The sequence below is a fragment of the Vicugna pacos genome, chromosome 11 (genome assembly GCF_048564905.1).
Source record: "Vicugna pacos chromosome 11, VicPac4, whole genome shotgun sequence".
In the NCBI taxonomy this organism is placed as follows: Eukaryota; Metazoa; Chordata; class Mammalia; order Artiodactyla; family Camelidae; genus Vicugna; species Vicugna pacos.
In genome coordinates, this window is record NC_132997.1 from 48,406,665 (window position 1) to 48,433,715 (window position 27,051).

Here is a 27,051-nt window from a genome sequence, read left to right on the forward strand (position 1 = left end):
TTACTTAATTAAAAAATGGGCAATGGATCTGAAGAGACATTTCTCCAAAGGAAAAATACAAATAAATGGCCAATAAGCACAGTATCATTAGTGAACAGGAAAATGCAAATTAAAACCACAATGATATCACTTCGTACCCACCAATATGGCTATAATCAAACAGAGTAGCAAGAATTGGCAAAGCTGTGAAAAAATTGGAATCCTCAAACCTTGTCGGTGAGAATGCAAGATGGTGCAGTCCCTTTGGAAAAAAGTGAAGTGTTACCATGTGACCCAGCAATTTCACTCCTAGGTATATACCCAAAAGAACTGAAAATGTACATCCACATAAAAAACTTGTACGTGAATGTTAATTAGCAGCATAATTCTTAATAGCCCAAAATTGTTGACAACTGAAATATTCATCAACTGATGAGTAGATAAACAAAATATGGTCTATCCATACAGTGAAACATTACTCAACAATAAAAAGAAATATTGAAAATGTTATAAGATAGGTGAACCTTGAAAACATGCTGAGTGAAAGAAGCCAGACACAAAAGTACACGTATGACTCCATTTTTATGAATGTCAAGAATAGGCAAATCAACAGAGACAGAAAATAGGTTAATGGTTGCCAGAGGAAGGGGAGTGTGGTGAATTCGGAGGTACAGGGTTTCTTTTTGGGGCGATGAAAGTGTTCTTGATTTAGATAATGGTGATACTGCACAGCTTTGTTAATACACTAAAACCCACTGAACTGTATACTTTAAGATGGAAGATCTCATGGTAAAGGAATTATATCTCAATAATAATAAAGACAAGCAAGCATAGGAGACCTGGAAGATTACTCAAACATCAAACGAAACAAAAGCCTGAACCCCTTTCTATGGTTTGAATCCAGTTTTATAACTATGATCTCTCTCTTCTTCAACAACAATAATCATAGTGATAAAAATAGCAGGTTCTTACTAGGCACTTACTGGGCTTGTAACACGCATTTTATACTCGATATTCTCTCAAATCATCTCAATGACCTCGTACATAGGGGTTATGATCCCATTTTATAGAAAGGAAACTGAAGCTCAGAGGCTGAGTAATTTGCCCAAGGTCATTTAAGGGTAATTAAGCCTGACTCCAGAGGTTCCATTATACCATTCTGACTTCCTTAAAACAGTGGCTTATTGGTCTTCAATACTAAGTTATTTTTCAATGTGCTATGTTGTTCTTTCAATCTCCATCAAAAAATTAGGTACTGTTTTGGGGCCCAGGATTAAATAATGGTATTTCTTCCCTAGTTTGTTGAGCACAGGGCAAAGAAAGTAAAAAAGTCCTATATGATATGTTTTTATTTGTATCAAATTACAGAGTACCATAAGTAAATATAAGATTATGATTTGAATATTATAATATAGCTTATAATTTGGCAAATTATTTAATTATCCAAAGTTTATTACATGTTTGAGTACACACTGAAGAAATGATTTGGCATAACTTGGCAAGATAAATATTTCTGTACCTTATTTGACCATTTATCATGTATACATGTGGTACATATATGAGATATCTGTGTATGTATACACACACACACTCCTGAATTAAATATACTTGTATAAAAGCTAAAGATTTATGTATTACCATTAATTCCTTTAAAAAATCTATTATATTAAATTGCATCTGCATTCAAAGCAGAAATGTATGTAAAAAAACTGATCACTTTGCTAAATACACATGAATTTACAAAATAATTGAAAATGAAATAAAAATTTCTATTGAAATGTTATATCCTTGTTTAACTGACATTTAAGTGGCACTATCAAACTATGGAAATAAACCTCATTTTTTAGGTTGTTGAGAGAATAAAGATTCCACTGAGCATTACTGTACCCTCTAAATTAAGAATGAACATTATGATAGTAGGAAAGGTGGCGGATAATTTTCTTCTTTATTGATATGGGAATTCTCAGGAAGCAATCAGGGCAGTCTGTACTCCTGGGCTGGGGTTGCCTGCTTTCCCATCAGTGGAAGTCTGGCTTCTCTGGAAAGGTGCAGCCAGTCCGCCTAATTATGACACTTGCTGCATAGTGGCCAGCACGGATGCATTCAGTCAGGGGCCTGTCTGAGACCAGTTGAGACAGAAAACCTGCAACATAGACAAGAGGGAAAAACATGAGTATTGTAGTAACAGCATCAGAAATGTCATATGGGTCAGAACAAAAAGTGGCCTACATACCTATCCCTTTCTTCAGTCTTGATAGTTGTGTTAAACCTCAAGGGCTAGAGAATTCTTCCTTAATATTTATTTTAAAGAGCTCAAGTTGGGATGTGAAAACTCACCATCAAGTCAATTGAGTCTTTCTAAGCCTAAACGATCATACTTGCCTTTTACTTTGATATTAAAAGGTTGTAAGTAAGAAATACTGGCCAAATAATATTATCTTGGGTCTTTACAGCTGAGAAATTATTAGTTATGCCTCTTCCTATCTCTCTCAATTCCTTCTGTACTGTTGTTATTCCTAGCAAATGCTGGAAAAAACTCTATCATCTGGATGTCTCTCCAAGAATAAATCTGAGAGTTGAAAAGTTATGAAGGACCTTATATTTCCCTTGCACTCCCAGAAGTAACAGTAAAATAATTTCTGTAGTCAAGTACCATGGACCAGCTTGACATTAAAAATAAATATGATAAGGCAGAAAACAGTGCTGAGGCCTCTGCTTCTGACCAGGATGAAATAAAAGGTACCAGATTTGCCCTTTCTCCAGAAACAACTTCAAAATAAAAACAAGGTATATGAAACAAAGTTTTTCAGATATTGTACATCAGCCACAAAAGATCCATGAAAGAAGGGAATCAAATGAGGTAAGCTGTAAAGGTTACCAGGCCACAACACATGGAGAGGCTACCTAGCAGAGCCCCATAGTTTCCAGAGTTGAGAAGATGGAATTGGGAGTCCAAGTAGGACAAAATCAAACATCTAGGCAGACTGATCAGGAAAAAAATGAGAGGAGACACAAACTGCCAATACTGACAATAAGAGAAATAACATCACTATAGCATCTACGCATACTAAATTTAAGGATAATAAGGAAACATTATTAACAACTTTATGTCAACAGATTTGACAAGTGAGATGAATTGAACAAATTTCAGAAAAGACACAAACTATCAAAGCTCACTCAGGGAGAAATAGATAACCTGAATAGCCTTATATCTATTAAATATTTGATTTTATAATTAAAAAGCTTCCCATAAGAAAATTCCAGGTCCAGATGGTGTCACTGGTGAATTCTACCAAACAACTAAGGAAGAAAAATAGTATCAGTGCTATCCAAAGGCCCCAGAAAACTGAAAAGGAGAGAATATCTTCCAACACATTCTTTGAGGCCGGCATTACTCTCACAGCAAAATCAGAAAAGATGCAAATATTCTGAAGAAAATTTCAGCAAATCAAATCTGACAGTATATTAAAAAAGCTAATAAATCCTGATCAGGTAGCATTTATCCTAGAACTACAAGGTTGGTTTAACATTCAAAAATCAATCAATGTAATCTACCATATGAAGTAAGAAAACCGTAAGATCATCTTCATAGATGCAGAAAAAGCATTTGACAAAATCCAACATCAATTTCTAAACAAAAAACTTTCAGCAAAGTAGGAATAGAAGGGAACTTCCTCAATCTCATAAAAGGCACTTATGAAAAACTTGCAGTTAATGTCTTTCTTAATAGTGGATGATGGAATGTTTCCTCCTTAGAATTGAGAACAAGGAAAGAGTATCTCCTAGAGATACTTAGCCAGTGCAATAAGGCAAACAAAAGATAGAAACAAAAGGTATCAAGATTGAAAATGAAGTAAAACTGTCTTTATTTGCAGATGGCACGACTGTCTGTATCTATGGTTTTCAACAGTGGCAAATTTGTCCCTCAGAAGACATTTGGCAATGTCTGGAGACATTTTTGTTGTCACATCTGGGGCAGAGGGTGCTTCTGGCAACTAGTGGCTAGAGTCCAGGGATGCTGCTAAATATCCTACGAGGTCAATAATACTGAGATTAAGAAGTCCTGGTCTATGTAGAAAAATCCTATGGAATCTAGAAAAAAGTTACTAGAACTTCTGAGTGAGTTTAATAAAGTTGCAGGATACAAGATCATTATACAAAAATCAACTGAATTTCAGTACTAGTAATGTGTGTATACACAGCAATTGTGTGTACCAGCAATGAACATTTAGAAATTAATATTATTATTTACTATACTATCAAATACGTGAAATACCTAGGGACCGATCTGACAAAAGTTGTATAAGACCTTCACGCTGAAAATGACAAAACAATGCTGAGAGAAATAAAACAAACCTGAATAAATGAAGCGTTCAGAGGTCAGAAGATTCAATATTGTCATCAGCTCTATTGATTCAATGTAATACAATCAAAATTCTAGCAGGCTTTTCTAATAGAAACTGACAAGGCGATTCTAAAATTTATGTGGAAATGCAAGTGACTTAGACTAATTAAAACATAACTTTGAAAAGAAGATTACTTGATTTAAAAACTTATTATAGAACTAAAATAATCGGGACACTATGGGATTGGCATGAAGATAGACAAATAAATCAGTGCAACTACATAGAGCCCAGAAATAGACCTACTTCTATATGGTCAATTGATTTTTGACAAAGGTATCAAAGCAATTCAATGGAGAAAAGCTAGTTCTTAGAAGAGGTGGATGGCCATATGTGGGAAAAAAACCAACAAAAACCAAACCACTTCTACCTTACCTCATATCAAATACAAAAATTAACTTGAAATGGATCACAGGTTTAAATGTAAGAGGTAAAACTATGAAAATTCGAGAAGAAAATTTGAAAGAAAATTTTAGTGATTTTGAATTTGTCAAAGATCTCTTAAGATATAAATTTTTATGAAAGAAAAAATAATTTTGACTTTGCCAAAGTAAACATTTTTATACCTCAACAGCAAGAAACAACCCAATAAAAACGGATGAAAGTGTCAAACACTTCAGCAAAGAAGACAAACAGATGTCAAATAAGCACATGAAAAGATGTTTGACATTATTTATTAGAGAAATGCAAATTAAAACCACCATTAGATACCACTGTCCACCCACTAGAATGGTTAAAATTAAGAAGACTGACATACCGAGTGTTGGCAAGGATATAGATCAATTGAAACCTGAGTATACTGACTAGGAGACCATAAAACCATTTTTCAGCATCTTAAAAAGTTAAACAAACATCTACCATATGACTCAGTCTTTCTACTTCTAGGTATTTAACCCAAAGTAAATGAAAGCATTTTTCTACACCAAGATTTGAAAATGAATGTTCACAGCAGCTTTATTTGTAATAGCCTGAAACTGGAAACAATCCAAATGGGGATGAGAAGGGGCAGGAAGACAGGATTACAAAGGAGCATGGAAGTAGTGAATAGGTCCATAGTGATGGTTTCAGGGGTGTGTACATATGTCAACATTTGTAAAACTGTATACTTTAAACATGTGCCATTTACTATATGTCAATTATACAGCAATAAAACTATATAAAAATTGTTGTAGTTACAAATAAGGTAGTCAAGAACATTAGAATCTGGGGCTACTTCCCCCCTAAGGAAAACCTGAGCTGCCGTAGCAGTACTCAAATACTCAGAAGAACAGATGATAATGAGAAATTGTTCTGTGGCCAGACTTTTAGGCCTTCCCATCGTCCCTGGGCAGGCTGGCGGGGACGGTGGAGGGTGAAGGTTAATTGAGAAACTGTGGTACAGTGACCTGTAGAGAGCATTATAAGAGATTTATGTTCTTTCTCTTCCACCATTCTGACCACACAGGCTTTTCCTTGTCAGATTTGGGGAATGCCCTGTATCTAATAAAACAAATAAGTACGCCCAACCAAAGAATAATTAATTTGGTTAATGGAATGATGTATTTTGAAGACATTTGCTTAGAATATGAAATCACTCTCTCAAGAGGTTTAGTAAGAGTATTTTATCATTGAGTTTTCAGGTAACAGTCAAAGGTCAATATTAACTTTCAGCCAAACTGTGAGACTAAACTGCTCAGCCCACACAGTGAATAGAGCAGATGCCAAATTCAGAGTCAGATCAGCTTACAATGGAAACAAGTCCATTAGAAGCCTTACAAGGAACATCTGTTTTCCTCATTCCTCCTGGTATGCTCTTTGTGAGAAAAAGAAAAGCTTATGTTTATGAAATATTTTTGTGAAGCATAAGTACCAGCATCCTCTTTCTAAGAGAAGAGTGAGCTGATGACTGAAGTGAAGCACTCTGAACAGACATTTGCTTTGACAAGTGGAAAACCTGGATGCAGAGGAAAGTTAAGACCTGTGTCCTGGGTGAATATCAGTTTTTTAATAATCTATTTTTAGAAACCAACTGAGATGAACTACAAATGTTACATAATCAGTTATAAGTGGACTCTTCATAAAGTAGCTGATGTGAATCTTCAGAAGTTGTACAAAACAGTTTAAGTAAACAAAGGGAGCTTATATTTAAAGAATCATAGGGAATCATTTTATAATATGAATTAAACATCAAGATACATTTTCTATTGTAAAATATATACTACCTAAAATTTACCATTTTAACCATTTTTAAGTGTACAATTTATGGCATTAGGTACATTTTGCAATGTTGGGTACATTTTGCAATGTTGGGTAACCATCACCTCAATCAATTTCCAGAATTTTTTCATCACTCCAACAGAAACTAAAAACTATACTTATTACACTGAACTCTCCGTTCCCCCCTACTCGTGGCCCGTTAACTGCTATTCTACATTCTGTCTCTGTGAATTTGCCTGTTGTAGATACTTCACATGAATAGGATCATACAATATCTGTCCTTTTGTGTCTGGCTTATTTCACTTAGCATAGTATCTTTCAATATAAGTTTTTAAATTTAATTTTTAATTATTAGTTGGCCTAAAATGTGTTTTTAAAAAAACTGTATTTGGAAATAATTTTAAATTCAGAGAAAATGTGCAAGAATAAAAACACCGTAAAAAGCACCCATATATCCTCTACCCAGATGCATTTATTGTTAACATTTTGCTCCTTTTGTGCACATGCTGTTTTTATATAATTTTCCCCCCAAACAATTAGAAAGGAAGTTGCACTTCTGTCCTTTACTTCTAAGTATATCTACATGTCTTTCCTGAGAATAAGCCTTTTCTCTTACATAACCATAGCCATCCACTTCAGTAACACTGTTAGAATATTGTTCTCTAATAGATCCTCCATGTTCCAGTTTTGTCAATTGACCTGATAATATCCTTCATAGGATTTTTTTACTCCTAGGGTAGAATTTAGTATTAGTCATTTTTTTTCCTTTTTTCTTTTTAAATTGAAGTATAGTTAGTTTACAATGTTGTGTCAAATTTCTGGTGTACAGCATAACAGTTCAGTCATACATATACAGATATATATTCATTTTCATACTTATTTATTATAGGTTATATTTTTTATAGGTTATAACATTTATCATTGTGCTCAGTAAAATTTTTAAAATTTCCTTAGGGTAAATTTCTTTAAGGGTAATTAATAATTTTTAAGGCTTTATATGCATATTGCCAAACTCCTTTTCAAATGATCCTATTAACATATACACCCAACAGCACTCTTGCTATAAAAAAAATCTGTTTGATAATTTGAAAAGTGAAAAGTAGAATCTTGTTTTAACTTACAGTTACTTGTTTATTAGGAAGGTTGAAAACTTTTTTTGTTCATATGTTTACTGGCCATTTGTATTTCTTCTTATGAACTGCCTGATAACTTTTACCTATTTTTCAGTTGGGTTTTTTTCTTCTTTAGTTGATTTGTAAGAGACATTCCTAGTTTGTTTGCTACTTATGTTGCAAATACTTCACATTACTTTGTCACCTGCCTTTTATTTCCATTGTTACACAGATAGATTTGTCTTTTCTTTAATATTTTCTCCATTGAATTTAGGCTGACAAAGGTCCTCCATACCATGAGATCAGATAAATATTAGCTCATATATTCTTTTGGTTTATTTATGGTCATTTAATTGTTCAGCTCCATCTGGAAATTATTTGGTTTGATGCTTGGTAGCGATCAACCTTCATTTTCCCCAAAGAGTTGCATTTTTGTTCCATTACTATATCTTAAGTAACCTACCCTGTTCCAATCCTTTTAAAACATTCTGAAGTAATTCTGGATCTACAGAAGAGGTGCAAAGATGGTACAGAATACTCCTGTACTCATCCTGACTTTATTAAATTCCTACATGTGTTTCCTTCCATTTTCAGTCTTTGGTCAGATCTTTGCAATGTGTTTTAGAAACATGCTTAATTCAAAATAGTAAAAAAGCAAAATTTTTGTATGTCTGAAAAAATATTATCATTTCCAGATTTCAGAGATGATTTTTGTTTTCTGTTTACTTTTATTCCCTAAATATTCTATAATAAGCAATATTACTTTTATAATTAGAAAAAAGCCATTAAGCATTATTTTAAAGAATAACATGGGAACATTTACTGTTCAGAAAAATGGTTAAGTACAATTAATTCAAGAATTTCAGCTAAGTGATGTTCTGTTCTGACAGTTTTCCATTCATGCTTTTAGAGTTTATTAATAATTGTAGACATTTGGGAACAGAGCTTTCCACAAAGAAAATCAGTGTAAGTGTTGGTGTAAGTACAATGAGGTTGGTTACTCCTAGAGGGATTCCTTAAGAACTAAAAACCTTCATTACTTTCTGTATTCTCAGGCTTAGGGGAACAAAGGCAGTGTTAGAGGAGGCATCTCAGAGAGTTTTTGAGGGAACCTTAGCGCAGTCTATCTTCCTCACATGAAGTTTTCATCTATAGAAGGTATATGCTAAGTAAATCAGTCCGCATCTTTTGAAATGAAAATTCAAGGAGCAATGCTTCCCTAGCAGGGATTGCTGGGAGAATTCCTGACAGAATGAAGCAGAAAGGATCACTGTACTTGGATGGAGTGCTATTATGTGATATCAATAAAACAAGCTTTTTGGTAAAAACTGTGAGGTCACTGACCATAGGACACTAGCCTTAGCACATCAGGACACTGTAACTGATGAAGGTGGGAAATACAAGGCACACACCCAAACGGAAGATATTGGTAAAATGAGAGTGGAAGAAAGCTTCTTCCGTTTTGGTCTTTTTGCTTTTTAAATCGAAAAGCTATTTTCAGGAGGAGTTTAAGGTTTACTGAGAATTGAATAGAAAGTCCATGGCTCTTGTATACCCTCTCCTGTCCTCATCCTTCAGTTTCCCCATCATTAACATCCTGCACTAGTATTGTTACGATTAACGGGCCAATAGTGATTTACTAAAGTCCATGGTTTACATTAGGGTTCACTCTGTGACGCTCATTCTGTGGGATGTGAACATGTATAATGATCTGTTATCCACCGTTACATCACACAGGTCAGTTTCACTGACCTAAAACGCCCCTGTCCTCTATCTATTCATCCCTCGCACAGCCACCATGAGCCCTTGACAACCACTGATATTTTTACTGTCTTCATAGTTTTGCTTTTTTCAGAATCTCATATAGTTGGATTCATACATTTTGGAGCTTTTTCAAACTGGCTTCTTTCATTTAGTATGATGTGTCTGAGTTTCCTCTGTGTCTTTTCATGGCTTGATAACTCGTGCCTTTTTACGGCTGAATAATAACATTCCATTGTATGAAGATACCACAGTTTGTTTATCCAGTCACCTGCTGAAGGGCATCTTAGTTGCTTCTAAGTTTTGTCAATTATGAATAAAGCTGTTATAAACATTTGTGTGCAGATTTTTATGTGAACATGAGTTTCTCACTCCGTTGGGCAACCAAGGAGCATGACTGCTGGGTCACATGGTAAGAGTGTGTTTTTTATGAAACTGCCAGACTATTTTCTGAAGTGGTTGTACCATTCTGCCTTCCTACCAGCAGTGAATGAGAGTTTCTGGTGCGGCACACCCTCACCACATAGGACACACACAAACTCACGATGTGGTTAAAATGACATGAGTGAATAAATGTTTTTTTTTTCCCAATTAAAAAAATTCTTTACACTTACTTAAAATAAAAACCTCCCAGAACATAAAAGTATAGGCTTGATATCCCATACTCACTTGTCTATTTCACTGCTTGGTAAATTTATTTACTTTGTTGTATGTTTGCTGTCTTCAGAGTGCTACCTGAGTCACTTCAGACTCTGTTGGTATCCCCATGGCTTTGGTTCAGACCCCTGAGGACTGTGGCAATGATCTAATGAATCATCCGCATGCCTGACTGCTATAATACTATGCTCTTCCTACCTCTATCCCTCACCCTACCCCAACTCATTCATTTAAGTTATCAATGTTCTTTATACATGAGGAGTATTGAACTACACATTGTAGTAGTGACAAGTTAATTACACAGTTATTAAGAGATAATGTGGGAGTAGCAACATAAGTTATCATGTAATTACCTTTGTTCTTAGAGGCATTACCGTGTAATTAAAGCAAACCTGATATAATATTTTACAGCAACTAACAGTGAATTCTATATTCTCCCTGTCTTCTTTCCTGTATAAATTTGGTCTCAGTCATTTCTGGGTCGATTTGATTGTTCAATTCTTTGTTCATTCTCCATCTTTCTTAGATATCTACACCTTAGTGATGATTTATGTGCTGAGACAGGCCTGCTATACCTTCTAAACCAATGGTTACCAGATATACACTGCCACATGGCACATGAGACAGTTAACTTAAAAGCTGTATTTTTTTTAAGGCTGTATATTTATTACAGAGAAGGAGAGAGAATAAAATATAAATTAAAACACTGACTAATCTGAACCCTCCATTTACTAGACATGCCACTACCACTTTAACACTTGATTTTTATTATAAGAGACAAATGAAAAGAAGGCAAAAACCTAGAATGCTGTGAGAAGTACTCTGAATTATGCAGTCAACCGACAGCTACCCTGCCTATCATCACTGGGTACTGTGCTTGAAATCAAAGGATTCAAAAATGGATAAAACATAGTGTTAATCCTTGAGGATCTTATAGTTTTAGGAGAAAAAGCCACATAAATACTTCAAAATAATCCTGGCAGAAGGGTGGAGCATGAACTTACTAGGAAAAATACTGTGGGCAGAGAGCTCACAGAGGAATCTACTGCAGTATTCTAGGAGTGTTTCTCAAAGTGTGGTCCCTGTGCCAGCAGCTTTAGCATGACCTAAGCTCCACCCACCCTAGACCTACTGAATCAGAAACTCTGAGGATGGGACCCAGCAATTTGTCCTTTAACAAGTCCTCCAGGTGATTCTGATGCATGCTTAAATTTGAGAATCACTGTTCTAAGGTGACAGATAATTAAGGAGAGGAAGGAGAATAAACAGTGATTTGGCATGGATGCTGATGAAAGATGAAAAGTTAAGAACAATTCTTTGACTTAAAATTTAGGAAATGATGTGGAAAGTGAAACGTGGTCTATGTCTCAGGGTCAGTTCACGTCACATGCCCTTCACCAGGGCGTCTCACTGGCTTTCCTGCGGAGGAGCTACACTTTACCCTACTCCCACTAAGGGACAGCAGTAAAGATTCTAGGTAGGACAGGACAAGGGTGCCATTATCTGATGCACTGGGCATTCCAGTGGGCATTGTGCCAAACCGAATTCAGAGATCTACTAGATAACTTCAACATATTCTGTGAAGTCTCAGCTGGAGCCTCTGATCTGTACGTTATGGCTTATTAAAGCAGGAACTGATGTTCAGAATTATGACCTTGTAAACCGATTTTCATATTCATACTATAGGTACTAAGGACAATTGATATTAAATGATGCCTCCTTCCCTAACACATGCTCTCTCCATATCCACCTCTATTGTAAGTAAGAGTAAGGAAAAGGTAGCTGTGATTAGTCTCTCTGTCACTGGATTAGTCACATACACATTCTAGCATGGCTTAATCTGAAGCCAAGGTGACCTGATACTAACGTGATAGCTGGCCTGATATTTCCTGACTCACCTCCCTTCTAACAAAATCCCTCAGTAACCAAGTTCTCAGATATATTGACTACAACAGTTTTTATGCAATGGTAGGGGGCAAATCTGTTTGTAGCTATGCATGTGATTAATTGATTTATTCATTCATGCGACTAATATTTACCGAGTACCTGGTCTGCGCCAGGCACTGTGGTGGGTCCTGAGGATACACTGGTGAGTAAGATACATACAGTCCCTGCTCTCTCGAAGCTTATATTTTAATGATGGAGATAAAAAAGTAATGTTAGTAATTAGTAAGTAAATAAGAAAATTCCAGAGAAGGTTAAGTGCTATTAAGGAAAAGGACTGTGTGTAGCAGTAGAGAATAGTGAAGAGACCCCTGTCCGATGGGATGATTAGAGAAGAGGTGACTTTTAAGTTGAGACTGAGGATGAGAAAGAGAGAACCAGGTAGAGCAGGGAAGAGCATTCGAGGCAAAGGGAACTCTATGTGCAAAGAGTCTCTGGCCAGAAAGAAGACCAGCACAGCCAGAGCGTGCAAGCAAAGGTCAGAGTCGCATGAAATACAGATGCAGGGATAGCCAATCATGTAGATCATTTTAGGCCACATAGGAGTTTAGACTTGTAGTCTAAATGCAACTAGAAGGGTTATAAACAAGGGAATGAAATAATTTGATTTCTTCTTAAAATGAATATTTTGGCTACTGTGCAGAAAAACAGAAGAAAATGCAAAAGAGAGTGACAGGATGGAGATCAGTTAGGAAGCTACTACAATGAGTAGAAAACAGCACTGAGCTACAGTCATGGCAGAAAAGTGACTGGATTTAAGACTAGATGATATACTTAAAACCAAGTCAAAAGAACTCACTGAAGGTTTAGACAAAGGGAAAGAAAGGCATTAAGAATGACACCTAGGTTTCTAGCTTAAGATATAAAGTGTCTGATGTTCCACATATTGTGTGACAGATGAATCATGTTGTAAGGAACATTTTCAGAACTCTAAGCATGAGAAAAAGTGTATAGATGAAGAATGCAAACATACATGTGTATATAGTGCACCCATCTATTACCCTTTTAAGGAAAACTGTCTCACCTCCAGCATTGCTGAGGGGGTCACTTGGTGTGTTTTGAGCGTGTCAATCAAGCCTTACCTCCAAGTGGACCAAGGGGAGGGCATCTGACTCAAGATGTTCTTCCAGTGTCCTACTTATGAATGCCACAAAAAGTGAACTGAGCTAACCTAGTGTTCTCTTTCAGAAGCCAGGACGGAAAGCAGAGGAAGACTAGGAAGCTGACTGTGAGGCTGGAAGAAGCTGACGTGCAATGTAGCTGAGTAACAGTAACGTGTAAGCACTGGAGTGAAAATCCATGAATACCTGCTGTTGAGGTCTCTGATCTGAGTCTAGGATCGTCACATGGCTCCACTCTCAGTGAAAACTCGTCCAGTTTTGGCTCTTGCTTGGGATTCCTTTTATGGTAGGTAACACTTACTGAATCCTTGCTATGTGCCAGGCACGGTGCTTTAAAAACATTATTTCATTTAACTTCATAACAACCCCAAGTGAGGCAGGTACTCATTATTCTCATTTCTATAGATGAGAAAACCGAGACTTGAGATGTTAAGTAACTTGTGTGTAGTTTCACAACTAGTTAATGGCAGTACCATGACTCAAATCCATGTCTTTTGACTTATTGTCTTAACCATTACATTATAAGGTCTCCTTTAATGCTTGTATGCTTCCTTAAAAAAAAAAAAAAAAGAAACCCTTATTTGAGCTACATGTAATGGCTTTCTGTTCCTTTGACCAAAGGAGTCGGATGAAACAGTGCCTTAAAGCCAAAGTATGGCTGCTCTACTGTATCTTGCCCCTCGCGCTTCCATGACCACAAGCTCCCTCATAGAGTTGTCACTCTTAAGAAAATTTAGTAGAAAAAAATAAATTACTGTATTGTGGAGATTTTGAAATGCACTTATAAAAAATAGAATGATATAATCATAAATCTATATCCTTTCCATTTCCTCTGCCTTTGAATACTTTAATATAGAATAAAAATCTAAATACAACTGTGAAAAACCAATTTCTTCCTTTATCCTCTGAAAAGTTGAAAGAAAGAACTCTAGTGGTACCTTCTTATGTAACAAAATTTTACAACCTGCTACTTCAAGGCTTAAAGACTTAACTCAGGGTAGAATTTGGCTTATAACTATACAGCATTTCAAAGGCAAAGAAAACTCCCAACACCTTTCCCTGTTCTTTTTGACAGACTCTGTTACTCCTAGGCTTTAGAACTGGTCATCCCTCAGATACCATCATTTTAATGAGTTCTTTAGGCAGGCTGGGCCAGAAGTGCCAGAAAGCATGAGAAGTTTACTACAAAGCACTGAATATATGACTGTAGATATGTGAAGAAGCCTAATTTTAAATATAATGGTCAAACTTATTTTTAATAAATTTTCAGTTTTGTGTTCGTTATCCTAGGTGATTTTTTTCAACTGTCACATTTCTCTAGTCATTTGCAAGAGGGCAGGTAGAGTATTTACATGAATATTTTTCATCAAATTCAATAGCTAATACCGTTTCTACAGAAAGTAAACAACTCCTCAGTCTGATCCTTGTCTTTCCCACAGATGTGCATCAACTTTTATTTTTAAGATGATGAGTAACTTACAGCAGGGTAGCATATTTTAGATTCTTCTTTAATGAAGGAAGGTATTTAGAAACAAGGGTGGCACTGATAGTTTTATTTTTATGGTCATGTTGTGCTATTTATGTTCAATAAAGATGCTAACTGGGTATTTTTCCTAACAAGATGTGTTTTAAATATTTTATAATTGTTTTACTACTTCTTTAATATTGATTTTTTTCAGAAAAATCATGTACTTAAGGCTGATATGAGTATAGATCACTGTCCATGTTGTGTTCTAGTATTAGCCTAATTACCAGAATGAGAAAAAGTCTGAAAAACCCTTAGCTATTAAATTCATATATTTAACAAGTCACAACCTTGAAATCTTGCTCTACTTGAAAGCACTCTTAAAGAAGTGCTTGACTACTATTACTAGAGGAAATTTTTAATAAAAGCTAATTAAGCTACAAAATTCCCAAGTGGTTAACTGATTTTAGGGGCTAAATTTCTGGTACTTCTAATTATCCTCTGATGGCTTTACTTAGTGTTTCACAACCATGACAGATGACAATGAAAAACTGCAGTGAAATTCATCCACCCTGACACTGTGCTAAGCACCGGCTTCTCCCTCTCCAAGTAAAATCAATACGCTGTTTGAGTAAACACGTTTACAGCTTTATTAGGATGTCTTGCTTGTTCTGTAACAGCTACTTGAAGCTGTGGTAACAAATCGACTCAACTCAGTTAAACCTAGAGTGCTGGGTAAGAGGCCCATCGATAAGGCTGTTATAAAAATAAACTGCAGGAGATCAGAAAGCTGGAGCAAACAGTCTGGTAAATGTCAATATTTTCCCCTACAGAGGATGACAAAAGCAGCGAGATCATGTGGAAAGTCTTTTTTTCCCCCTTAAAAATGTTTCTTGTTTCAATCGGACAAAGCATTTCTACTTTTTGTGTACAACTCTTCTGAATGAAATCTTTGCTTCCTAATTCTCATGTGCATCTGGAACAAGATGCTGATGTAAATCCTTGGTTATTTTCCCTGCCCCTTCAGATTCTTTATTTTCCTTTATAGTCAGAGGCTTATTTTAGTCTTCACTGACTTTATAAAATGACCTTATTCAAGTTACCTGGAATAGCTGTGGTGGATCAGTCTTACCTTCATTTTATTAATGAAACAAGACTTCTGCCATGTACCTTTGGGAGGTCATTTCAATGCGGCGTTCACTCTAGCTATAATACCTGTGAGACCTGACGCTGTGCCTTCTAAATTAGGCCTTCCAAATTAATGCACTTAACAAGCGCAAACAGTGTGAGCCTGAGACAGGCTACGCAACCTCCCGACTAGTGGTAGTACATAAAAATGTCTGCTGCCTATTAGGAGCAAGCCTCCACAGTGGCTGCAGCTCTACCAAACAAGAACTCACATATCCTCTTTTAGATGTTCACAGGTTGCTCAGAGAACTAACATATGGCAGGAAATTCCCACTTCAATTTGGCTAGCTCAGGCTACCCAGATGTGACAAAGTAATGGTTTCCCCCTGCTGAAAAAGGCTCAGATGTAAACTTTTCTCCTTGGATTTTCTATGTAGTCTAGTTGGTAAAATTTTGTTTTGTTTTGACTTCATATCGACTACCAACTAGTCATGAACTCAAATAACAACTGTGATCTCTGTGTTAGAAAACATAGATTTTTCTGGAAAAAGGAAACAAACAAACATTACATTTCGAAATAACTTAAAAAGCTACTGTGCCTGTCAGGGTAAGGTCTGACCTAGCAGGTATTTGCATAATGAAAACCAAAGCCTAAGTGGTGTCAGATGGTGCAGTGACTGACACGGACAGGAAGTCAATTCGGAGCAAAGGTTCCTTTATGATAGCTCAGCACCACACACCCTCCCACACAAAGTGAGCAACTGAGCAGCGTGGTGTAATAAACAGGCACTGGTTACTGCTATAACTATGATATGAGGATAATTTATTTCCTCTTTCTGGTGTCTGAAAATGGAAACTTGTCAAATTATATTAACATGGTTTGGGATACTGCATTTGAATGGGAAAAAAAAAAAACAAAACCCCAAACCAAAAAAAAAAAATGCTCCTAATTCAGGAAAGAAGCTTCTAAAGAGTACCACTAAGCAGTACATTTCACTTGTGTAGATAAGGTGCTCTTACACCCCAACTTCTCTCAAAATATTGCTTTAAAGATCATTCCTCCTTATGAAACAAAAATGTACAAGATGAGGTTAGAATCTGAATTTTAAACCTACCTCTGTGTGATCTCTTGATGTGGTTCCCAAAATAAAAGTTTAGCATACGCTACTGTTTATTGTTAAAGCTGAACATCTTGGATATCCACATGCCAAGAAAAACTACATCAAAGGCTTCTGTCCATTTGGGGTACTGACTCTTGACCTGTGTATTTCCAAGAGGTTATGTAACAGCCTACTTAACTGACAGCTTGCATTTGGGTTATGATCATATGTAATTACTGGATCATAAGTTAATGAGTCAGGAGATCTGGCGTCTAGTATTGCATATTTGCAATTAACTCCCTTTCTTTGGGCCTCACTTTCCTTATCCATCAAATGGGGGCTTTTTAATAGACCATATTAGGTTTTCATACCTAACATCAACTCATTTGAGGCAGTTGCTTTTTGAGCCACCAAATAAAATATGGATAGGGCAAAATGGGGATTTGTCTAATCTCATTTATCAATAACTTCAGAAATATTGTTTATGACATTTCTTCTGGCCCTCTGCTGCTAAATAAAATCTTAGAAATATCAACATTGTTTTCTGAGAATAAGTATTTCTCAATAATCTTCAAATTTTAGAAATGTAAGACTCATTATTAAGTTTCAGGTTCTGACAGCCTACGCGGCTCAGACTGTCTCTGTCTTACCCAAATCTCCAGAAGACAAAGTCCTCCGAATTCCACTATATACTTACAATTGCTTCTAGATGGAGGCTATCCAGGATATTAGATCTTTGAGGAAACATTCATGTTTGTGAGAAATTCCAGACTTCAGCCTAAAATCATCTTGTATTCCATGGGAATGAAAGTTGTTTCTCTTATTTTTTGTCATGGCTTGAGGATCATCTTTACCTTTAAACCAACAAAGGCTTAAAAAATCTTGGGCAAGGTTCTTGAAATTTGGCCCCAGTCCAATGTCAGCTTATCACAGTCTCTGGATGTGAAACACCGAGTAGCATGTCATAAAGAATCCCTTGTCCCTTTCCCCCTGCATGAACTTCAGCTGCTGTCTGTGATGTATTTCATATTCCTAATGACCAAGGCAATTCCATACCTCATTTGATGGTTTTATGGAAAACTGCTTCTTAAGAAATAAGAACACCAAAATGGATCAAAGACTTAAACATAAGACAAGATACAATAAACCTCGTGGAAGAAAATACAGGCAAAACATTATCTGACATACATCTCAAAAATGTTCTCCTAGAACAGTCTACTCAAGCAATAGAAATAAAAGCAAGAATAAACAAATGAGACCTAATGAAACTTACAAGCTTCTGCACAGCAAAGGAAACCATAAGTAAAACAAAAAGGCAACCTATGGAATGGGAAAAATTTTTTGCAAGTGAAACCGACAAAGGCTTTATCTCGAGAATATATAAGCAGCTCATACGACTTAATAAGAAACAAACAAACAACCCAATCCAAAAATGGGCAGACGACCTAAACAAGCGATTCTCCAAGGAAGACATACAATGTTCAAGAGGCACATGAAAAAATGCTCAATATCACTAATTATCAGAGAAATGCAAATCAAAACTACAATGAGGTATCACCTCACACCAGTCAGAATGGCTGTCATTCAAAAATTCACAAATGACAAATGCTGGAGAGGCTGTGGAGAAAAGGGAACCCTCCTACACTGCTGGTGGGAATGCAGTTTGGTGCAGCCACTGTGGAAAACAGTGTGGAGATTCCTCAAAAGACTAGGAATAGACTTACCATATGACCCAGGAAGCCCAGTCCTGGGTGTGTATCCAGAAGGAACCCTACTTCAAGATGACACCTGCACCCCAATGTTCATAGCAGCACTATTTACAATAGCCAAGACATGGAAACAGCCTAAATGTCCATCAACAGATGACTGGATAAAGAAGATGTGGTATATTTATACAATGGAATTCTATTCAGCCATAAAAACTGACAACATAACGCCATTTGCAGCAACACTGATGCTCCTGGAGAACGTCATTCTAAGTGAAGTAAGCCAGAAAGAGAAAGAAAAATACCATATGAGATCGCTCATATGTGGAATCTAAAAAACAAAAACAAACAAACAAACAAAAACAAAGCATAAATACAGGACAGAAATAGACTCATGGACAGAGAATACAGACTTGTGGTTGCCAAGGGGGCGGAGGGTGGGAAGGGATAGACTGGGATTTCAAAATCGTAGAATAGATAAACAAGATTATACTATATAGCACAGGGAAATACATACAAGATCTTATGGTAGCTCACAGAAAAAAAAATGTGACAATGAAAATATATATGTTCATGTATAACTGAAAAATTGTGCTCTACACTGGAATTTGACACAACATTGTAAAATGATTATAAGTCAATAAAAAATGTTAAAAAAAAAAAAAGAAATAAGAACACCAAAGATGTCCTGCTAGAGTTAAAAGATAGGGAAAGGGTTCACTGTTGCTCTTGGATGGGGTAGGAGTGTGCAGCAATCATCTTGGTCATCATTCACAAGAAATCCTCTGCATACAGTGGGTCATATGAAGGTTGTGGTTTTTGAGTGAAGAAGTGTGAAAAATGATATATTCAACACTCATCAAGTTATTTTCTAGTCCTCTGAGTTGGACAGCAAAGGAAGGAGGTGGTGCAGAAAAAAAAATCACAAGAATTCTGCACCACTTTTTCATACAGCACAATGAAGCAGCAGTTAAGAAGAATGAGAGAGTACATTACAAATGTTTGGGAACAAAAAACAAGGTGAGAATGAAAAATGTAAAGATAATTTAGAGATGACGTGTGGCTCTCAGTAGCACAGACAGGTGCCATGTGGAAAGGAAGCAGAATCCCTGTTCTGGAAACCCAAATTTTTTTTTTAATAAAAAATCTTTTCTGAACGTGAATTAGTAAGTGAAATTAATGCTCCTTTTTATTAGATGGGAAATAAGATAATTACGTACACTGTGATTGCTAAGTGGCTTTAAAGGTCATTTGCATATTGCAAGTAATACCTTTTAGGGTAATATATTTTCCCTGCTAGGGCTGTCATGAGAAATTTGAAAATAAATAGTATCACACGCAGCACAGTTACGTTACGATCATTCAAAACAAGCTGTTCTAAGCTATATGTGGCTCTTAACCACACTGAATGAAGCTTTTTTAATCCTAAGAATGTTGGTTTTTGGGTGAGGTCTCTCATCTTTTATCTGAGAGTTACGTGCCTGGCTATAATCTGTCAAAGGTGTACTCACTTTTAGTCTAAAGATGATTTGTAGCTCTAGTCCATATTCCTTCAGCTGCCATAAAACATACAACGAAATCATATTAGATTAACACAGGCTGGTATTGACAGCCCACTGGGAACATATTGATTAGGTCCCCTTTCATGTTATTTGTTATGATTTTTCTTCTCAGTTTCATTTACTGGGAAGACACAGCGGAAGAGATTTCACCGGGAACAATGACAGTGCCTGTCACAAAATGTTCTCAATGTTTCCATTTGTTACTATGGCAGTGACAAAGAGGGTTCCAAATGAAAAGGCAGACCTGCTGTGCTTTGTCACAGCAGGACAACAGGAAGAAATTTTCTACTGACCTGGGAAATTAGGAAATCATACTTAGAGATTATAGAATTGTCTCCATTTCCAAGGGTACAATCGTAGCACTTGGGCTTTTGAGGGAGAATGTGAAAAGGGTAGTTCCATCAGGGCTGGCTGGTGACAAATAAAGGGCAGACATCAGAAAGTGCTTAAGATCTCCAAATAGAACAAGGAGGTACACTTGTAGAGGTCAGAGGGATTTGTCACTGTGATTAAACCCTTGAGATGGAACTATGAATTTAATTTATGTACGTCTGGGGCACTCATTTAAAAATTATACATGAAAATCTATGACACAGTCATATATCCCTTATGTGGCTATTAGAATACATGGCACTCCAGTACTGGGATATATAGTATTAGCGCATGGTAGGGGAAGTCATGCTTTCTCTGAGAACTTGAAACTGGGACTACAATATAGTTATGCAAAGTCACAAAAGAAAGAAATGCTTTTAAGCCAGAAAAACTTGAAACAGGAGGAATATATTAACCATCCAAAGACAGAATGTCTCAATCAGAAAGGAGATACGTTAATCTGGCAATAAAGCAAAGAAAAGGAAACTACATAGTAAATATAAAAATGCCATTGCTTCTCCCTTCATGTTTAAGATAGAAGAGTATGCTTCAACAGCTAGTGTATATTTCCAATCCTAGCAGAAAGGCTTTTCCTGCTGTAGAGATGGGAATAGAGGGTTTTAACCAATGGATCTTTGAGTATTTGCAATTAACAAGACCACCTCTATTGCAAGATGGATGTATCAGCCTGGTGCTACTAAACAGTTGATTCATATAACTCTTTGTATTCGAATTCCATGCTGACCAAGCAAGTTTATGATCTGGCTTTCTGTATGTCTGTAGTGCAATCAATTCTACTGCTTAGCAAAAAGCTCCTGGTTCAAACCCACCAGGGATTACAGTCCTTCGATTCTTTTCCCTTTCACCTTCTCTTTCTTTTCTGCAGCAATCCCACCCTAGAGCCCTCAGAATCCTACCAGATAACAAAAGCACATGTTCAATAAATGAAGTCATCTATTCAGACAATAGGAAGATTCGCTTCTGCCAAACCAGCTTTTGTGAGGAAGGCTGGTCTGTGGTTCTGAGTCCTAATGATGAAATTTCCCTAAAAGTTTACAGAAACAGTACAGTTCAGTAAGACCACTAACTCTGGAGCCAGACTGTCTGGATTTGAATCCTGGCTCTGCTACTTTCTAACTATGAGACTTTTACTTAATCTCTCCATGTTTCAGTTTTCTCATCAGTGAAACAGAGTTAAAAACAGCCTACCTCAAGGAACTTTTATGAACATTAAGTGAGTTATACAGTGCTTACTTAAGATATCCGTTGGCTACTAGGTGCTACATAAATATTATATGTTACTACCACCATACAGTATAAATTCTAGCATAGACAGAAGTGCTAAACATGCCAATGTAAGCATTCCTTGTTAAAATGACATTAGAGTATTCATCTTATTGCATGACTCAGTCTTTCAGAATCTGATTACCCTGGGAACCAATCAGAGGAGGGTTAAAGTGAGAAAAACGGCTACCTAACTGAGGTTTTACCAGTGAAGTTCTGCCTGCCTTCCATTTTCACTATATTGATTTCAACAGTACATAGTAAATCCAGGGTGTGATGAAAGTGAATAGTGAGGAACCTGCCAACATATTACACGAGGGGTTGGCAAACCATAGCCTAAGGGCCAAATCCAGTCTGTGGCTTGTTTTTGTACAGCAAGAGAGCCAAGAAAAATTTATACATTTTTAGAGTATTGTAAAAAACCAAAAGCAAAACCAAAAACAAGCAAGCAAACAAACAAAACGAGAATATGCAACACAGTACGTACATGGTTTACAAAGCCTAATATATTCACTACCTAGCCCTTTAGAAAAAAAGTTTGCAGATCCCTGTTCCACACTCTTTCCTTTTTATTTACCTCACTGTACCGTAGCAATGAGTATATAATGAGGCCAGGTAAGTAGAGTGAGATTAAGAAAGAGGCTGAAAATCCTGTAACAAAGGGCCCAAGTGCTCTGATGATGTAGTTCACTTATCACTCTAACCATAATGCAAATGGGTAGCTAGCTGTTCCTATTCAGTACACGAAGAATGACTTCTCTCTCCCTCAAAAAGTCTACATATTCCTACCCTGTACTGGAAGTATTACAGGTAGTTAGGGGTCTGTAAAGGAATTTGTTGGTATAGGAAGCCCTGGGCCTCAGGGTCAGAAACACTGGCTAATTAGGTCACTTTCATATGGCCTCTTGATGTATCCAAATAAATATCAAAGAAATAGAATACTTACTGCTTTAAATATTTTAAAGTGCTTAAATAATGCACACACAAGTTATAAGTTTAAAAGTTCCTGGACTAAGATCCCTGGCTTAAATAATTTCTAACCAGGAAATCAATATTATTTCTTTAACATATTACAGAATTTGGCCCAATTCTGGATATTTTCAGGCTACATGGTTCTATAGCTCTGAAGTAGTATGGAATAGGAAAAACAGCTGCAAAATACTCTAATCAATGATAAAGGTTTTCAGAGCAAAGAAATAAAAGATGCACATATGACAGTGAAGTAGAGCATTATTTGTCCTATATGCTCTTTCCAACAGGGCATGGACCGTGCTACCAGTCTAATGGTTAACAGGTCATTTAAGACTAGGCATGAAAAGTTTCAAAGAAGGAAAAACATGAAAAACTTACGCTGGTGTAAAAGAACAATAAAATAAAAGAATATATATTTTAAAGAATAATTTAAAACCACCACATAATCTTCAATAAGCTTCCCATAATTCAAATTACCTTCCAAGGAAAGAAGGACAAGGGTCAGCTCCATTTGTTGTCTTCTCCTTGTCTTGCTTGATGTTATGACAAATATAGATCAGGAGAGACTCTTCCCAGTTACCAGTCAGGAATCTAAAGCTTTCTAGAGATCTTAACCAAGCTTAACAACACTTAGCTAGAAGGAGTTTAGACATATCAAAAACACTTTTGAACCAGATTTTAGATCAATCTAAGTTCCCAAGCCAAGAATCTTCCAATTGTCTTGATTTTATTTTTTGCTACTCATTCCAAAAGTGATTTAGTTCTTATAAACTATGGCAGTTCTTATAGAGCCTGAAGTGGACAAAATTTAACCTCTTCCTGATACAATAAACATTAAACAATTACGTTAGAAGCAGATGTTTTAACCAAAGGATATAATCCAAAGATATCACCCGTTGGTTATTAGCGTGCTATTTAATATTCACAACTTGTTTTAAAGAACAACAATGTGTTAACATTTAAGCCTGAAGGGCTATGATTATATTATGTACTGTAGTTGATGCAGCCTGTTTATGCAATATCCTGACAAACACAATTAATCTTGTGAAAATGACTGGGATATAGTGTAATAGTAAATTATTTTTAAGCCAAAAATACATATTTTCCTGTAGTAATATACTCTTATAACACTCACAACGATAGTAGCATATGGAAAGAACATTAAGAGTTAATCCTTTAAAAGAAGAAATTAAAAGTTATTAAATTCATAAATCTTGGCTATGCGGCAGAGATAAGAGTTAAAGGAAATGTTTAACTTGTAAGTAAGCATGAAATAAACGAGTCTGTACCTCCAACAAATGCATCTCCAGCTCCATTGGTATCAACGATTTCTTTCTGGTCTTGATCCAAGACAGCAAAAGCAGTGACTTCACTTTCTGCAATCAGAGCCAAAGAAAGGCAAATTGACTTCTCTTTGTAACACTCAGTATACAAACTCACTCAGTTCAAAGTTTAAAGCTCCTACATCATTCAGAGAGAGATGGAACATGAGGTCCATACTCTATACACCAGCACATAGGAACAAAGTGAAAGATTATCTGTAAGCAATGCTTTTTTGGTCATTTTCAGCCTACAGATGCTGTATGTGTTTTGTTAGAATTCGACCTAGGTAGTTCATGACTGTAAATGGTAGCAGTACCTTTTTGGAAAGCAAAAATACTTGAACAGAAACTAGGAACTAAAGGAAGTGTTTGTTAAGTACTAGATCGTGATCTCTAATAAAGCATTGAGCCTGGTTACAGTCCTGGCAGTGAAATCTTGGGACACAGTTAAAGAGCTGTAAATTTAAAAAATGCAAACAACGAGTCTTGGGTGTTTCTCTATGGAAAATTACAGTGGCACAATAAAAATATAACTGCTATTCTGTTATAATAGTTGATGCCAACATCAAGGACTATGGACATTAGTTGGCTTATTATGGATAATCTAACCTGGTTACTTTTTTACAAAGGAGTCACTATTTCCTCCAAACTATCTATCAAATAACAAAAGGGAGAGCTACCACTGAATGCATGGGCAGAACAAAAGGGACAGTGCAATGAGTTCCTGTCCTACAGTCTGGACCAGGGCTTAGCTGTTTTGACTACAGAGTAACCTAATACAGTACTTTAAACTTGGCATGTTACAGTGGAATGGCATTACAGTAGTCCCCCTTATCCACAGTTTTGCTTTTTGCAGTTTCAGTTACCCATGGTCAGCTGAAGAACAAAAATATTAAATGGGAAATCCCAGAAATAAACAGTTCATAAGTTTTAAGTTCCACACCATTCTGAGTACCATTCCACTCCGTCCTGCCCTGGATGTGAATCATCCCTTTGTCTGACGTATGCCGCCTGTAAGTCACTCAGGAGCCGCCTCTGTTATCAGACTGTCACTGTACTGCAGTGCTTGTATTCAAGTAACCCTTATTTCACTTAATAATAGCCCCAGAGCACAAGAATAGTGATGCTGACAATATGGATATGCCGAAGAGAAACCATAAAGTTCTTCCTTTAAGTGAAAGGGTGAAAGTTCCTGATTTATTGAGGAAAGAAGATTGTATGCTGAAGGTGATAAGATCTACAGTAAGAACGAGTCTTCTATCCATGATATTGTGAAGGAAAACGAAATTTGTGCTAGATCTGATGTAATTCGGACCTCGAAATGCCAAAGTTATGGCCACAGTGTGTGATAAGTGCTTAGTTAAGACAGAAAAGGCATTAAATTTTGGGGTGGAGAAAACGAACAGAAAATGTGTTCCTATTGACAGCAACGTGTTGTGCCAGAAAACATGGAGCCTACAGGAGCACTTTAGCAAGAGATCCCCTGAAATGAGTGACACCAGGCCATTTTCTGCAAGTAAAGGATAGTTACACAGATTCAGGAAAGATTTGGACTGAAAAACATGAAAATTACTGGAGAGGCTGCATCCGCATGAAGAAGCTGCTGCCACATTTACGGCAGTGTTGAAGGAGCTGATTAAGGAAAAAGGATACCATCCAAAGCAAGTCTTCAGTGGCGATGAAATGGGGCTCACCTGGAAGAAGATGCCTAATAGAAGCTACACTCATAAAACACAGAAGGGCAGAGTAACTCTGGTGCTACATGGCAACACCACAGGGTGTATGACAAAGCCAGGTGTGGTGTGCACAGTGTGCAGAGTGAAGAACCCACGTGCTCTCAAAAACAAAAAAACAAAAATTATCTGCCTATGACTGGCAACATAATCAGGAAGTGTGGGTGACAGTCATCTCGTTTATGGAATGGTTCCCCCTGCTCAATCCAGCAGTGAAAAAATATTTGGAAGAGGAATGGTAGGAATTTCAAGTCCTATTGATAACAGATAATGTACCTGGCCATCCTGAATTGTTATAAAATGAAACGCTGAGGTTGGATTTCTACCTTCAAACACATCCTCATTGCTTCAACCCTTGACCAGGGCATCATTCAGTTTGTCAAGGCCACATGCACCCACCTGGTATTTGATCACATTTGATCAGCAACTGATGCAGACTCTAACCTGGACACAATACAGTGCTGGAAATCATTCACTATTTCTGATGCAATAACATTCATCAAAGTTGCAGTGGATAAGTTAAAACCAGAAATTATAAATGCCTGCAGTTTTGAATGATTTTAAAGGCTTCTTGGGAATCAGTGGAGAAGGTAGGAAAACCATTCATGCAGTTGGCAAGAAGGATTTGCCGACATGCTCGATAAAGTAGAACACACTGAAGGCCAATGAGAAGTGCTATTAACAAATGAGAAACTAGAAGAACTTGTTGAGTCACCTACGGAGGAAGAGAAACATAATGAAGGAAAAACTGAAGCAGAACCAGCAATTTGGATTTTAAACGAAATTTGTCAAACTGTTTCAAATTGTGCAGACTTAAAAGACAAAGTTAGGGAATATAAGATCCTTGGATGGAACACAGCACTAAAGTCACCCTTATAATTACTGAAGGATTGATTCAGCCTCTGCAGCAAAACTTGATGAGTGAAAAACAGAGACCCCTTCTGATTACAATGCTCTTCCACAAAGTTTTGGTAAAACAAACAAAAACAGCAAACAAAAACCCTTCAACTATTGAAGATTCCCAACCATGGACATCATCTGCTCCTGACATCCAACCATTGACACTGCTATGGCTTGATGATCCTCCTTCTGATGTGTCATCAGAAGGTCAATATTAGCCTAACGCTACGTCACAATACCTGTGTCATTCATCTCACCTCAGGTCATAACACAGGCCTTGTATCATCTCCTGTCATCACAAGAAGGGTGAGGACAGCACAATAAGATAATGTGA

The 27,051-nt window shown here is 36.6% G+C and overlaps 1 protein-coding gene across 4 annotated transcripts in view; it reads right to left on the reverse strand.

Annotated features, from left to right (window-relative positions):
* Positions 1 to 1,310: 1,310 nt before the first annotated feature.
* The window catches only part of ADK (adenosine kinase), a 410,069-nt gene continuing 384,328 nt past the window's right edge, over positions 1,311 to 27,051 (reverse strand). For all 4 annotated transcript variants that reach the window (XM_031682313.2, XM_072971270.1, XM_072971268.1 and 1 more), the window contains 2 exons: positions 24,052 to 24,138; positions 1,311 to 2,122 (listed from right to left, as the gene is read on the reverse strand). In XM_031682313.2, coding sequence (XP_031538173.1) covers positions 1,998 to 2,122; positions 24,052 to 24,138 — 212 coding nt within the window. In that variant the 3' untranslated portion in view covers positions 1,311 to 1,997. The remainder of the gene's footprint in view (positions 2,123 to 24,051; positions 24,139 to 27,051) is intronic.